General features: G+C 34.8%; 1 protein-coding gene across 6 annotated transcripts in view; it reads left to right on the plus strand.

Moving 5' to 3' along the window:
- The window catches only part of LOC143247399 (FYVE, RhoGEF and PH domain-containing protein 4-like), a 38,413-nt gene that overhangs the window by 8,254 nt on the left and 14,192 nt on the right, over positions 1 to 15,967 (plus strand). For 4 of the 6 annotated variants that reach the window (XM_076495412.1, XM_076495414.1, XM_076495411.1 and 1 more), the window contains exons 4-6: positions 6,787 to 6,993; positions 8,717 to 8,799; positions 15,165 to 15,236. In XM_076495412.1, the coding sequence (XP_076351527.1) occupies positions 6,787 to 6,993; positions 8,717 to 8,799; positions 15,165 to 15,222 (348 nt within the window). In that variant the 3' untranslated portion in view covers positions 15,223 to 15,236. Of the gene's footprint in view, positions 1 to 6,786; positions 6,994 to 8,716; positions 8,800 to 15,164; positions 15,237 to 15,967 lie in introns of those variants that run through there. The other 2 variants (XM_076495413.1, XM_076495416.1) reach the window with 1 other exon arrangement.

Consider the following 15,967-nt stretch of genomic DNA (forward strand, 5'->3'; position numbering starts at 1 on the left):
TATGTCATTGACAAAAGTAAGGGTATATAAGGAAAAGTTTCCAAAAATAGAAAGGTGAATAGAGCTGGTTGTTTCATTCAGTACACGAACAATATTTCAGCAAATGTAAAATATAGGATATTTTTGTTTTATATTTTCTTTCCAATATTGATAATTTGAGTTCCTAATTTGTATGAAACTATAGATTTCATATTTTGGCATTGCAAACATCTGACTTGAACCAGTACTGCATTGAACATACCGTGTGACACAGAAATTTTTTTTTTTAATATTTCCTTTAAAATTAAATAATATACGATACCAAACTTTGAAGTATTTTAATGGTTGATACCAATATATTTAAGTTCATAAAATTAGTTCAATAAAGTTTTAAATGCAAGTCAAAAAACATGATGACATGGCCTTTGACCTGTGGCCTATGTGAAGAGGGTTAATTCAAATATTGCAATTTTAGCTTCATTTTCATATTTAAGTAAAATATGCTAATATAATTATCATAGCCTTTTGTTTCTTTTATATTGCTATATAATTGATGGTGCTTTACAATAAAATTAATTTAAAGGGTATTATTTTCAATTTCTCTTCACTGTTTATGGATACTAAATGCACTTTTAATACTAGAAATAGAGAATTATATCAAGTTTCAGTTGAATAATGGAAAAATAGGAGAGAAAAATTAGTTATATTGAGATTACAATTTTATTTATACAGGAACTTGTGGTAGTATTATATGTACTTTTTTGTAAATTTTGATTTTAATCAGGTAGACTTGCCTTTCAAATATTTAGTGGCCTTCCTTGTTGAGTTTGAACTCATGCTATCAACAAAATGTGTGACTAAAAATTTCTTAATGTCTTTTATGCATTGCAAAGCATACATTACCTTCCCATAATTCTCACTCTCATACTTTCCACATGACTTATTGCACAAGCCTCGAGGGATAGTACAGAAGATCTGCCTTTCCATCATAAATTAGGTTTTCTTGTTGATAGAGTTAATGTTCACTTTACTATGATGTTGTCCCAGACAAAATTGTACCCTCCTTGCAGGAGCTTTGTGAAAGTATGTTACCTTGTAGAAATTTACAGAGGCTGCCATCTTGGGCCAGGTGGTTAAGGCACTCAACACGTAATCTGAGGGTTGCAGGTTCAAATCCCTGTCACACCAAACATGCTCACCCTTTCAGCTGTTGGAGCATTATAATGTGATGGTCAGTCCCACTATTAGCCCAATAGTTGGCAGTGAGTGGTAATGACTTGCTGCCTTCCCACTAGTCTTACATTGCTAAATTCAGGATGGCTAGTGCAGATAGCCCTGGTGTAGCTTTGCACAAAATTCAAAACAAACCAAACCTGACATCTTGTGGCTGATGATGCCTTAGTGGATACCTTTCCCACCTCCACATGCACATTCTTGTGTGACATTAGAGATGTCAGAAATAGGAACTACTGTTGTAGCAAGAATTCCATTCAGGATGTGGATCATCTAGGTTTATATATTTTTTACATTGTTTTGATTTTTATTTTTCATTTACATTGTTGATCTCTTCTTTGGAAACTACTTTTGTCTTTGGTTCTCCATGAGCACCCACTGATTACACCAGTTGTGTACCTCACTTGATATGGATGAAAAGGGACGATAACCTCTGAAGCATGTTATTTCATAATAAGTTTCTAGGCTGTTCCACAAAGAACCTTCCACTGCAGGAGCAGGATATGGTATTTTTCCTACCTGTTTATACCATCCCTGTATCCCACTGCTCACTTCATGGGTTCTGTACACCCTTACTGTTCATAAAACTGACCTTTGCCTGAACTAAAGGGCTTTATGGACAAAGAGAAGTTCCATGCTGTGAAGAAAGCATTTTTCCTGAATGTCATTTAAGTTTAGTCTTTTTAATATAGCCAATATGCTCCACTAATTTGTTTTTGAATCAGATTATTTTCTGTTTCTGCAGTCTTCTCAAACTCTACTTGGCTATGTTTCTCTTGTAACCTAGATTATTAATGCCCCCCTATCCTTTATAGTTTTATATTTCAGTTTCTTTTCATGTTAGTTTGCTCCCACTTCCTTTACAGTGTCTGTCAGGATTTCAGAAGTTAGTCTACCTAATTTGAATTTGGTGTTTGGAACATGTGCATACTTGTCAAGTATCTTCTTTCCCCACAACTGAAGTTTTCAATGAAATCTAAATTATGAATAGAAAATGGAGCTTATGTCTTTGGCAGAAAGGTGGGAGAGTGAAGAAGTAATGACAGATGATACATGCTCTACAATAAGTAAAGGATATTCATAATTCTGTAATTTTTCATCACTTTTTTTTAAAACATGAGTTTAAACTCAACAAGGAAAGGCTTTCACTGTTTCTGTGGTTATAGTACTAGTTATTAACATAAATACATTTGAAGGTTTTAGTGTTATATTTATATACAATTATCTGTAAACTGTGAAATAAATTAATTTTAGTTAAATCAATAAATATTGTGTAGCTAGATTGCTGAAAGAGAACTGAGCATAGCAAAATTTTGCTGTGATTAGAGGCTGTACCGGAATAAGTGTAGTGGAATTTATTTAATGCAGTAGGTGACTCTCAGGAATGGGTCATATTTGAGAAATGTGGGCTTGATTGCAGATTTTAGAAAGTTCATAAAAATGAAGTACATTTCAGTTGCATAGATTATTTGAAATAATTGTTGAGACAGCTTTGAGAAAGATTGTTATATTAGAGATGTAGAATAACAAATGAAGAGCAGAATTAAAGGAAACAAGTCAGGAAAGGGATGAGAGCCTTAGAGGTAGGGGAAAATGGAAGTACTCAATTTACAAAGGTGTGCACTATTAGAACTTGATGCTACAGAGTTAGATTCAGTTAGCATTTAGGTACCAGTCCCTAATAGGTTTGAAATTTGTTGCTTGTAATCACGAAAAAGATTATTAAGAGACATACATACTGGAAAATCTCAATAAATATACTGAAAGATATTCATGGTGGAGGTGTGGAATGTCTACAACTAGAAACTGCTAAGTTCTAAACTAGAAAACATTAAAGAGTATGTTCACAGTTTAGTTGCTGGTATCGAGAAGCAAACACTTTTTGTGCTTCTAAAAGTGTCATGATATAAAAGAACTGTTTAATATAGATATTAGTTTATTTTGTGAATGAATGCTTTATGTTTAAGTTTGCTGTTGTTGTTTTTTTTACTTTAAGAAAGTTAAAAGCATACTCTTCCAGGAAGTTGTGTTTGTAACTCATTGATGTTGAGAGTATAGCAAGCAAGTGATTTAGAAATAAAGATATACATAGTATGAGATGAACAGGAAAATCAGATGGGCAGGTACAGACAGTAGCAGAAGATAGTAAAGTCATGGTCAGGGAAAAGTTGAACAAGTGGAGTGCATGATGTTAATTTATCATTGAATTTATCATCAACAAATCACAGACACATACTGTAGAAAAACCCTAAGCCCAACAATACAGTATGCACTGCTGGCCAAAATCTTAAGGCCAATGAACATAAAGAAAAAATCTGCATTTTGTATTGTTAGACTCAACCACTTATTTGAATAGAGCTTCAAAAGATGAAAATAAGAAAAGGGAAAATAAAAATAAAAATCATTTTAACCATTTAATAGGGAAAATGTAAACACTATGAAATTAGCCTAAATACTAGCTTGTCAAAAGTTTAAGACCATACCAAAAAGAAGTCCTAAACAGGGTAGGAAATGCCCAACAAGAAGTCTCAGTAGTGAGTTACATGGCTGTTATTGCGAATAACTTCAAACATTCACTTTGGCATGGTCGATATAAGCGTTTGCAGAAGGCTGGCTGGAATGTTATTCCAAGTGGTGAAAATGGCTTCACAAAGATCATGCACTGTTTGGAATTGATGTCCATTTTTACAGACTTTCCTTGCCATCCACCCTCAAACGTTTTCAATGGGGTTCAGTTTAGGCAAACACACTGGATGGTCCAAAAGAATCACGTTACTGGCCATTAAAAAGTCCTTTGTCCTGCAGGCATTGTGGATTGCAGCATTGTCCTGCTGAAAGATCCAGTCATTTCCACACAAGCGAGGGCTTTTAGTCAATAAGGATGCTCTTTCCAACATGCCAGTGTAGCCAGTTGCTGTTTGATGCTCCTGTATAACCTGAAGTTCCATTGTTCGATGGAAGGAGAAAGCACCCCAGATCATGATGAAACCTCCTTCACTGCGTCATATAGAAAATTTCTCCAGTGGGATATCCTTATGGTGCCAGTAATGTTGAAAGCCATCTGGACCATCCAGGTTAAATTTTTTCTCATCAGAGCAAAACCTTTTTCCACTTTTCTGCATCCCATGTTTGGTGCTTCTCAGCAAAGTTTTAACCGAGCTGTTTTGTGATGTGGAAGGAGACGTGGCCTTTGAAGACGTTTACGGTTTTTAAAGCCTTTCTCTCGTAGATGTCGTCTTATTGTTCTTGAGCTGCATTCTGCATCCGTAAGGGCCTTAATCTGGTTCGACGAACAGCTGGTGTCTTGTCAACAACCCATCGAATCCTCCTGCTCAACGCCAGCAAAAGTTTTTGGGTACAACCACTTGAAATTCTCGTTTCCTATCCTTCAGGGTCTTTTAAAAAATTTGCAACAGCAGTTTCATCATGCCCAATCTCACCAATGATGGCACATTGATAGAGAGCTTGCTTTTGCAGCTCGACAATTCTGCCATGTTCAAACTCTCTCAACTTTTTAGCCCTTGCCATGTTTTTACCCAATGTAACATAGGAGATGTCAGTGGGAGATGTTGAAAACACTAAAACACTAATGACTAAATTTCATTACATGTTTACCGATTAAAGCTTCGTTTCAGTATTGTCTTAAACTTTTGACCAACTAATATTTAGGCTAATTTCATAGTGCATGAGGATTGGAATTCATTCCTGTTGTAATGAGAAAATTCTATAGATTATGATAAAAGAAGCTCAAAATCTTTTAATGAAATGTTATATAGTAAGAAAATGAACATGGATTCATTTAAGGGAAGCGTTATCTTGCTAGTATATTGACATTTTTGAAGACGTTACTTTTTATCTGGATTATGTAAAGCATGTGGACTTTGCACTTAAACTTTTAAAAGACTTTTGATAAGTTTTCACAAAGATGATTAGGAAGGAAAAATCACAAGTATTGGGGAAGACTGGTTAATTGAATTGTACTGTGGCTGGATGAGACAGAAAAAAATTGTTAAAAATGGAATCCAGTGAAACTATACCTTTGTTACTAATGGTTTACCTAAGAGGTCAGTGATTGTGGTTTTGTTTTTCTTACCTATATTAATTGTATTGGTTGTCATAATTTGTGAATTATTAATGTTTGATGACTTTAAACTCTAGGGGTATTTCTGGCTGTATTAGGTGTGCTGCAGTATTACAGAATGACATGGGTCACTTAGTAAGTTAAACAAATATTTGACAAATGAACTGTAATTATAGTAAGTGTGAGATAATGTGTTTATAATATGATTTGGACCACACATTTAATGTAGATGAGAACCCACTCAGCATTGGGACTGAAGAAAATAATCTTGGCATATTGGTAGAGAAATTGTTCATTTTATTGTTAATGGTGAAAAGCTAATTAAATTTTAGGATTTAATTATTTATTTATAGACACCAGTTAGCCCTCACTTCAACTATTCTATATAGTTTCTTTCTGACAAAGGATATTGATTTATTGGAGAAGACTCGGAGGATTGCTACTAACATTCAGAGAACAGAAGGATTTCTTTGAGGACTGGTTAAAATGTCTTAACTTATTTTATTTAGACAAAAGAATAGTTATAGGAGATCTTATTTAAGTATGCAAGATTTTCTGGTGATAGGATAAGAGTCTAATTTCTTTGTACTGAATCCTGAAGATGTTAGGATGGAGGGACCAAACTTCAATAAGTTTGGCTAGGTGCAGTTAATACAGTTTTTTATAACAGGTTAATTCGCTTATGAAATGAGTTGCCGTCAGTAGTAATGAAGGTCAGCATGCTATGAAAATAGATAAAAAAAATCTTAGGTCTATAGGTGTTTCATTTTTGAGCTACAATACAGTTGTGTAACTTACATTGCTCAGAGTAGTGAGTAGCAGTTGCTTCTCTGTGTGACAGTATTGTTTTTCATTTAATTTATAAATCCTGACTGGACTTGAGTCAGCATTTCAAAGTAAATACTAACCTAAGACTTCAATCAAAGTGTAATTTGATTGTATTTTGATCTGAATTGTTTAGTTGATACATTTATTAATGTTATTTAAGTCTGTAGTTTGTAACTTTGTAATAACTTGAATATTTTACTTTTTTCATTGAATCCTACATATAGAAAAAGTTATATGTCTAGTCTTGTTCAGAACTTCAGTATGGTCAACTATTCCAGACTATTTCATGTAAAAATACAGTTAATTCAGAATGGCACCATGAAGATGGTGTATTTCACTGAAGTATTTCAACTTGTAACAGTGACAAATTTATCAGTCACCCTGGAGGGATAATTTGGTGGAAAACATGAGGGTTTGTAATACTGAAAATCAGTTTTAGTTATCATAGGTAGGCAAAGCATTGACATCTTTTTATGTAGCTTTGTGTTTAACAACAAACAGAAAAAACAAAAGAAATGAATGTATAGCTATTTTACTTAAATGTTAAAAGATGGCTTTTTTACACTTTTGTTACTTAGTTGAGCTCAGGTCCCTTGTGGACAAAGGATTATTTTTACCTTAAGAATTCATGCTAAAACATTATATAACTGTTGTTTAACAAGCAGGTCTTGAAGTCAGAAACAGGGAATTTAGAGGAAGTTTATTTGACCCTTAACCAACTGTGTAATTTCCACAAGAATCTCTTAAACCAGCTGGAGAGATGTGGTTCTCAGTTAGCAGATATTGGAGCTGTTTTCCTGAAATATGCTCCAGAATTCCAAGTCTATATTCAGTGGGCCAAACGTTGGCAAGAAGCTACTATATTCATGAAGGTAAGGACTCTGAATAAATCAAAAGTAAAAGGATTTTCACATTCTAGTCAATTAATGATATGTTATGACCAAACCACAAAAATGGTAAAGTCTGGTGCATGGAAATGGGAAACATTGAGATTAGGATAGATGTAAACCCAAATTCATTAACATGTTTTATATACTTCACAAAAGGTCACCAACTGATAGGGTACCTTAACAATGACCAATATATGCATGAATGACAGTGTTATAAGATGCCAATGAAAATTATGGATTTTTATTGCTTACAAACTACATTAGTGACAATAACAATGCATTAGTGTTTCAAAAGTGAACCATTGTTAAAATTCTGGATACATATGTATGGATGTGTACACACTCATGAACAATAATTTAAGATGGCTACACACATGCAGACAGTAGTCCAAAGATGGCACTGGATGTACGTACACATTCATGCAGCAGTCCAAGATGGTATAGGATATCTATATATGCTCATTAAAATAGTCCAAGATGGCTATGGATATACATACATATATACACATTCATAAACAGTAGTCCGAGATTACTGTATAAACACACACACACACACACACACACACACACACACTTGTAAAAAGTAGATCAGAGTGGTATGGAAAGATAGCATGTGTGAAAATAATATGTAGTTTAAATAAAAATTTTCGCATAAAAGTATCTCAAAACTACTGGAAAAAGAAGAGTCAAAAGTCTTTTTGTTGTCTGGTTTACAGTATGGACCAATAGATTTTGAGTTAAAAGCAGCTGAAGGTACTGAAAACAAGAGCTGCAGTATAACCTCAAAACAGAATGAATGTTATGACCATTGGCAGTTATAGAAATAATTAATGCAATGTAGGCAAGTAAGAACTGTAAGGGTCATCAAGTGTTACTGTCACATCAGTGAATCTTAAATTGATATCAACCATATTGCACATACAACTGTGTGTCAAAAAATAAAAGTAGAAAAGTGAATATTTTGTTTGTAGAAGGCTACGTTATTACTGTTTAATGCCATAGGCTGTCAGTAAAAAAACAAAAAAGAAACCTCGTGTAGATGCATTTACCTCCTGACAGAGGCTTTGAGAAGGAGTACTTTTGTAAGTTCATGAAACCTAAATATGTCAGTGTCTATATAGCTTTTTAATGAAGGTAACATATTTTCATATTACTGTTCTGTATAATATCCAGTCAGTTTAGATGAAGTAAAAGGAAAACAATATGAAGTGTCTACATATAACATCATCGTTATTCTTGTAACACCTCTTATTTCTGAAGCATCTAAACTCTACCAAATAAATGTATAATTTTTCAATCATTTTAGATTATTCACATAACGTGTTGTTAGTTTTGAAGTCGTACATCTATATCTAAAAGTAATGATATTCTATTTCTGTTACATCTATATCTAAAAGTAAGGATATTCTATTTCTGTTACATCTATATCTAAAAGTAATATTATATTTCTGTATAACTGCCAGTGTAAAGTAAATCAGAAAACTCAGTAACATTAACTCATTAGGCTAAGTTGCAGTTCCAATACTGAGAATATTCAAAATAAAGCTCACCTCATTCTTTTAAAATACTCCTTCATTCATAGTTAAGTGTAGTATCTTAGTTAAGTGTCAAGAAAGTAACTTTGCATGTTCTTATTGTAGTTGAGCTTTAAGTGGCTGTTTTCAAGAGTGAAAAGGTTTTATAAAACTAATGACTTATTTTTCAGCAACAAGCAGAATTTCAAACAACAAAAGGAGCTGATTGTACATCTCTAAAAGATCTTCAGAATTTGTCACTGAATATTGATAGGTATGTTCAGGTAAAAGACGTGCTTGTTCTTACTGTTATGTGGTAACAGGTAAGTTTAGATCAGTAATGTTATATTTGTGTTGTGATAATTCGGTTCTTACTGAACAGCTAAATTTAAATTTGAAAATATATTATTATTATACATAATAGAGCTGACAGTGGCATACATACACTGAAATATTTTACACTATTTTAATTACTTGATTTTCAAGGACACTTCAAACTTTTATAAACATTTTCATTTTGGTGATATAATTAAACTGAAGATGACCCTACCAACTCCTAATTTATTCCTTCCTTTTTGTGATTTACATAGTTTTTGAATAAGCCTCAGTTCTTAATCAACACTTTCTACCAATTTTAGTAAGAATGCCTTTTAGATAGCCTTTCAAGTGAAATATTTTTGGAAATTGCTTGTCAGACTGCAGTAAGTATTGGAAGGTTAAGTTGTTCATGCAGGTCAAGGTCATAAGTCATGTTTCTTTTGTTGCTTTTTTTATATAATTTTTATGCAAAGTGTGTTTAAAGATGAACAGTGAAGATCATGTGGTCTTTCCCCTCATTTTGGATTCCTTTACGTGGTGAGGGGACCTCTCAGAGAAGGTTTTGTTCTTTCAGTTTATCTTTTCTGGGATCTAAACATCCACCCTCATATTTGCTGTGCATGGCAACCCATGAAGGAGAGATCCGACTCTAACACACCACTTTGGCCTTGAATTCCTGTAGATGGGCAGCCTTGGGGTGCCCTCCCAGGGTCATTCAGCTGGGCCATTTGAACTAAGGTCGACCAAGTACCTGTGTTGGACATTCTCAACAACTATTGTGGACATTGTGTCTGTTGTTGGTATTTGGGTATAGTGCTCACAAAGCCTTTGTGTTGCTGCATTGTCTTTGTTTGTCATTGTAATGTATACCCTTATATGGCTCCATGGAGGGTGGAGTCACTGGCACCCCAATATTCTTTCTTTATTATGGATCCCCCAAATAAAAATCAAAATAAAATAGTGAAAAAGCAGACCATTGATAAATGACCTCGTCTTGAAGATTCTGAGCAGCAATCTTCAACTTCTTCAACACCTGTACCTTATTTTCTTATATTACATTCTCTTTCAGACAAATCTTTAGGGCAAATGTCTACCTTTTTTTATTCAGAAGGGACTAGAAGGACTAGCTGGCTGTCCTAAGTCAATCAAAGAGCTTTGTTCTGGTGACATATTGGTGGAAATGTCCATTCCTAAACACAGTGAACACCTCCTGCATTCAAAGACCATTGGAGATATACACTTTGTGGTTACTCCCCATGCTACTTTGAATTCATCACAAGGAATTATTGTTGAGAGGGGTTTGAAGAACATCCTAGAGTCTGTGATCCTTGCTGGTTTCTACACCTAAGGAGTTTCTGCAATGAAGCATATCTCCATTTGCAAAGATGGAATTATGATGCCAACCAATGTCCTAATTTTGATGCTTACTTCACCATGTCCACTTGCCACCATCAGGGCAGGTTATCTAAATTGCAAGGTATAGCCATATGTTCCAAACTCTCAGATATTTCCAGTGTCAACAGTTCAGTCACTCAAAAACATCATGTTATGGTTCCTTGATGTGTGTTTCTTGTGGTGGCAGGGATCACAGTGTTAATGAGTGTGAAATAGACCCTTATTTTGTTAATTTTAGTGGCTCTCATCCATCTTACTTTCATGCTCTAGATGAGTAGAAGGAAAAGAGGTATGGTGTTTGAAAAGGGTTCACAACATTTCTTACTCTGAGGCTCAAAAGTTAATGGCCACCACTCCATCTCGGATATATGCTGCTGCACTTTGTTCCACTGCTAAAGTGGCAGTGCAAATGGATCTCTTTGTGCCTCTGAAGAAATTGTTCTCAAACCACATGAAAAATCTTTTGCCTTCCATGGTTAAGAAAGTTAATGAATCAGTGTCAACACTCATCTCTGTCCTTACCATTCCTTCCAGTAGATCCCCGGATCCACTTCCTTTGGTTTCAGGTTTGAGCATTTCCTTGGGTCCACATTCTTCGAGATGCAGAACAATCATTTGTTCACGCTCTCAGCCACTGGAATCTTCTGAGGACACAGACCTGCCCAATCAACCCAGAGCAGGATCCATGGAGGTCAACATACCTCCTTCGAGTAAAGAAAAAACTAGTTGAAAACAGAAGGGCTCTCCACCCAATTTGCCCATACATAAGTAAAAATGGCCACTTTGATACAGTAGAACTGTGAAGGTTTACATTCTAATCTGGATGGCATCAAAGTGCTGATAGCTTCTTACCATCCCCTGTGTCTTTTCTTACAGGAAACATTTCTGAAACCTGCCTATACAGTCATACAGAAATGGCAGGCTGTGGGATGAACGAGCATAGAGGGGTGGCATTGCTGATTGATCAGCTTGTATCCACCCTGTCTTTGCCTCTTGACTCACCCTTAGAGGCCATAGCCATCTGTGTTTCTTTTGGTTATACCATCACTGTTTATTCTCTCTACCTGTTTCCTGGAGAGACTTATGATCAATCAGACCTTGATGCTCCCATTGAACAGTTGCCATCTCCTTTTTAATCATGGGGGACTTTAATGGACATCATCCCACCTGGGTAAGTGCTGATATTGATAGGAGGGGTCATTCTGTAGAGTGTATGCTCTCTGATGACAACCTTTCTCTTTCAGTACTGGTTTTCTACTTATTTTCATACACCTATTCAATCCTTTACTGCTATAGATCTCTCAATTTGCTTCCCCTCACTATTCTCTTATTTTTTATGGAGGGTTGACAATAATCCACAATGAAGTGATCATTTTCCTGTAAGTTTGAGAGAGACTGACTGTGGTTGATGCCAACCTACCCGTGTGCTTTGGTGGAAGCTGGATTAAGCAAACTAACCCTCTTTCACTGCTCTTGCAGAACTTGATCCTGCCATCGTCTGTAAACCATCAATAGACAACTATGTGGCAGCAATGACTGACTGTATTGTACAGGTAGCTGCTCAATATATTCCTAAAACCTCGACACATTTTCCATGATATCCTTCTCCTCAGTGGAATCCTGCCTGCCACATGGTACGGAAGGCTCAAAAACATTTCTTTGATATCCCACACACTCACACCGCATCGCTTTCTACGAGGCCCGTGCACATGCTTGATGGGTAAGATGTCAAAGCCAGAATAAGTTTACAACTAGCATATTTCTACCACCAGTTCCAAAGTCATATCGGACAAGATTCAAAAGGTCAGTGGGCAATATAATTCTGTTCCCCTCTGATGACAAGGAAGTAGCTGATACCCAGGACATTACCAATACTCTAGGTGAATGCTTTTGTTGGGTATCTAGCCCTTCTACTTCTTCCTCCACCTCCTTAACCATCAAGACTCGGGCAGAGCGATCACCTCATTCTTTTTGGACTGATTGTCTCTATGACTGTAATTGTCCCTTAACACTGGTGGAACTTAAACTGGCCCTTCATCTGTCTGGCAATACATTGGTTGGACCTGATGATGTACACTATGAAATGCTGCACCATCTATCTCCTGCTTGTCTTGCTATTCTTCTGATTATTTTTAACCAGATCTGGCAGGAGAATGGTTTTCCTGTTCCCTGGCACTGGGCTATCATTCTACCTTCCTCTAAGCCTGGGAAGGATCCCAAGATTCCTTCAAGTATCATCCAATTGCTCTGATGAGCTGTCTCTGTAAGACCTTAGAGAGGATGGTTAATGCTCATCTTTTTTGGTTTCTTGAACCAAACAATCTCCTCTTGCTCACCCAGTGTGGGTTCTGACTACAGTGCTCCACCATGGACCACCTGATTCAACTTGAAACATCAATCAGAGAAGCCTTTCTCAAACAATACACATGTTATATCAATATTCTTTGATATTGAGAAGGCTAATGATACAACGTGGAGGTATGGCATTTTGCGAGACCTCCATATATATGGGTTACATGGCCATTTGCCCATTTTTATTAAAACGTTTTTAATGGGCAGGTGATTCCAAGTTCGTGTGGGTTTGACACTTTCCCGTTCTTTTCTACAGGAACTTGGAGTCCATGTCTCATGTCAGTCGTTGAACATGAGGTATTTTGAGCAGCAGCTACAGACTGCCCTCAATCGTTTGCTGAAGTGAACCCCAGCAAAAGGTTTTAACTTTTCTCTTTCTAAAACCGTTTGCATGCACTTTTGCTGCCAATGGGGTATTCACCCTGATCCTGAACTCCATATTGGTGAAGTTGTGCTGCCTGTGGTCCCTGAGACAAAGTTCTTGTGGCCTATCTTTGACCATAAGCTGACCTTTATACCACACATGAAGAAGCTACGGGTCAAATGTACAAGAGCACTGAACATCCTCCATGTCCTCTCTTCCATCGCTTGGGGAGCAAATCGATGTTCTATGTTAAAGATATATCATACTTTCATTCAATTGAAACTGGACTATGGGTCTCTGGTCTGTAGCTCTGTTCATCTTGCAAATGTTTTCAGTTTTTTAAAGACCATTGGTTATTTTAATGCTACTTAAGTATTTAATTAAAGACTTTGTTTTGGTTTAACATGATTCCTTTTTATGAATTTTAATAATTTTACTTTTAATTTTTTTTACCAGTTGTTTGCCACAGATAGCTTAGTTGCTTTGCACCATAAAACACCAAACAACCAACCATATAGTCTTTATTAATTTATTGCTAATGTATGTGAAACAAAATTTGGATACTCTAGATTTGCATAAAACTTAGTATAACCCCCACCAAAGTTTGTTGTTTTTCTATTGTTAAAATTGAAGTAATTGACTTTAGAACAATGGTTGTGTGCAATACATGTATAAACAGTCAATATACTATATGGACACAAAAGAGCACATGCCAGCCTAATATTTGTAAGTAGTTTGTCTTCTCTGTTCAACATACACTAACCAGTTGCATGTCTTTCAGCATCAATTTGTCTTCATTTCATTTCTTCAGCAGCTTCATTCAACCATGTCAGTTGTTTTTCTTCTACCTTGTTTATACAGTTTTTTACTGTTTTCTTGATTGTGTTGTTCCATCCATCTATTTTCTCTCTTTTCCTAAACAATCTTTTTATTGATATGTTTCTGAATTATATTTTGTTTTTTGTGATGACAAGAAACCCACTTGAAGTAAAATTGTATTCTCAAGATAGCTAGTATGGGTGTTGAAACTTTACTTAAAGTACAGAACAATGTTTCAACCTTATTAGGTCATCTTCAGGTTAACAAGAAAAAGCCTATATCTACTGTCCTAAGAATATATTTTTAGTTTTATTCATAATTCTAGTTTAGAATTTGATTTGTAGGTGATGTTAGAAATATTCAACTGAAAGGAAAAGCTGAGGTGACTTCATTCTGTAAACATTCCATCTTAAAAGTCAGACTTTAACCAATACCTCAAATCCTGATTTAATCTATAATGCTATTTAAAGAGCTTGCTGTAAATATGATTATTTGAAACTATTAACATAAAATCCCAATTAACTGGGATTTGAATGTGAGACATCTACTTGAGAGTCAAACATCATACCCACTAAGCCACTTTGACACCCAGTTTTTGAAAATCATTGTTAACTATTGATTTAAATATCACAGTATGAATGTTTTTCCAGATACTGAAAGAACATGCTCTAAGCATAATCACTAACCAATAAAATAAAACTATTTAAAATTCTATTTGCACTAATATTTGAACACAAGACTTGAGGTTCAGGCACTGTGATCACTGAGGCAGTTTGAGCATTACCAACAAACAGTGGCTTTTATATTTGTCATGATATTTTCAGTATGTTTGTTTTTTATAGATATTTGTTAGCTGTAATATTTTAAAGTAGGATAGTCAAAATGAATAGAATGAAATTGAACTGTTCCACAACTATACGTCTTTTAACATACCTTAAGTATTTGTGGATATGTTTGAACATATGTAAGTTGATACTTGTACATAGTCTGCTGTTTAAATGTTTTTCATGTTAACTTTAAGGAAAGAGGGAAAATGTTTATGTTCTGTTGAAGATTCTTTATTTTAAACAAGAAAATTAATGATTACTTCTTACCAGCATTGATTGTACGTGTAATGTTTTTAATGGAAAAAGACATTTTAACTTTAAATAATTTAGATAAATTTTTGTGTGTATGTGGGTGTTGAAAATGTTTGTCATTTTAGTAAGACAAGATCAGAGAGGAAAAGTGGTAAAGACATTGATATTTGAGCATTAATCTTATCAGACTTAAACTGTTCCTGCAATTCTTTTAATTGTAAGATCACACTAGTTTTTTGTTTAAATTTTTTGTGCCAGAGTGTGCTAAGTCAATTATAAGTACTAAGTTATTTTCTTTTCTTGCCTACACAGATACAAGTGCTTGCTGAAAAGTCTTTTTACAGCTGTGCCCAGAAAATTCCATTATTGAAAAGGATATTAGAGGTTAGTAAATGTGTGATATTCAGGTGCACTAATATCTATCTACTACAGCAGGTTCAGGAATTGTTATGGAGAGTATAAGATGAACACAAACAGTAATAGAAAAAAGCATGTTTTATGTGCAAATAAAACAAAATTATGTTCATATAATATGGACTTTATCATTATTGGCTGGATTTTATATTCATTGTATAAATTCTAGCTGCTGTGGCAGTTGGGAGAATTTATTAAATCTGCACAAGAGAGATAAAATAAGATGTTTACTACATGTTAAATGCAGACAAAAATAATTATGCAGTATCCCACAATTCCAGGTTACCTGTGTAGGTGATAACTTCCATTATACATCTCTTTGTATCACCACTTGAAATAAATAAACATCACTCCATTAGGACACTACACAGAAGCAATTATAAGAATTACTGATCTCTAGTTATGGTTGTAACCTTTGTCTATTCTACAGGATTGGTAAAAGTTTACTTTCTACATCTGATTTATAAGGCACCACATAACTATGTACAACTTTCCAGTTTGAAAATATGGAAAAGTTAATTATATGAAAGTAAAGCTGTATTTTTCTAAATATGAAAGGGTGAATTTCATAGTTCTTTCAACTTTAATATTTAGTCACATTAATGAAAAGCTTGCTTACAGTTTGGACAAAAGTAATGTAGTCATTACTAGACTATTTATTGCGGGTTTTAACTTAGTAGGGCCCTTATTATTCAATATCT

The sequence above is a fragment of the Tachypleus tridentatus genome, chromosome 3 (assembly GCF_004210375.1).
Source record: "Tachypleus tridentatus isolate NWPU-2018 chromosome 3, ASM421037v1, whole genome shotgun sequence".
NCBI classification, from domain to species: Eukaryota; Metazoa; Arthropoda; class Merostomata; order Xiphosura; family Limulidae; genus Tachypleus; species Tachypleus tridentatus.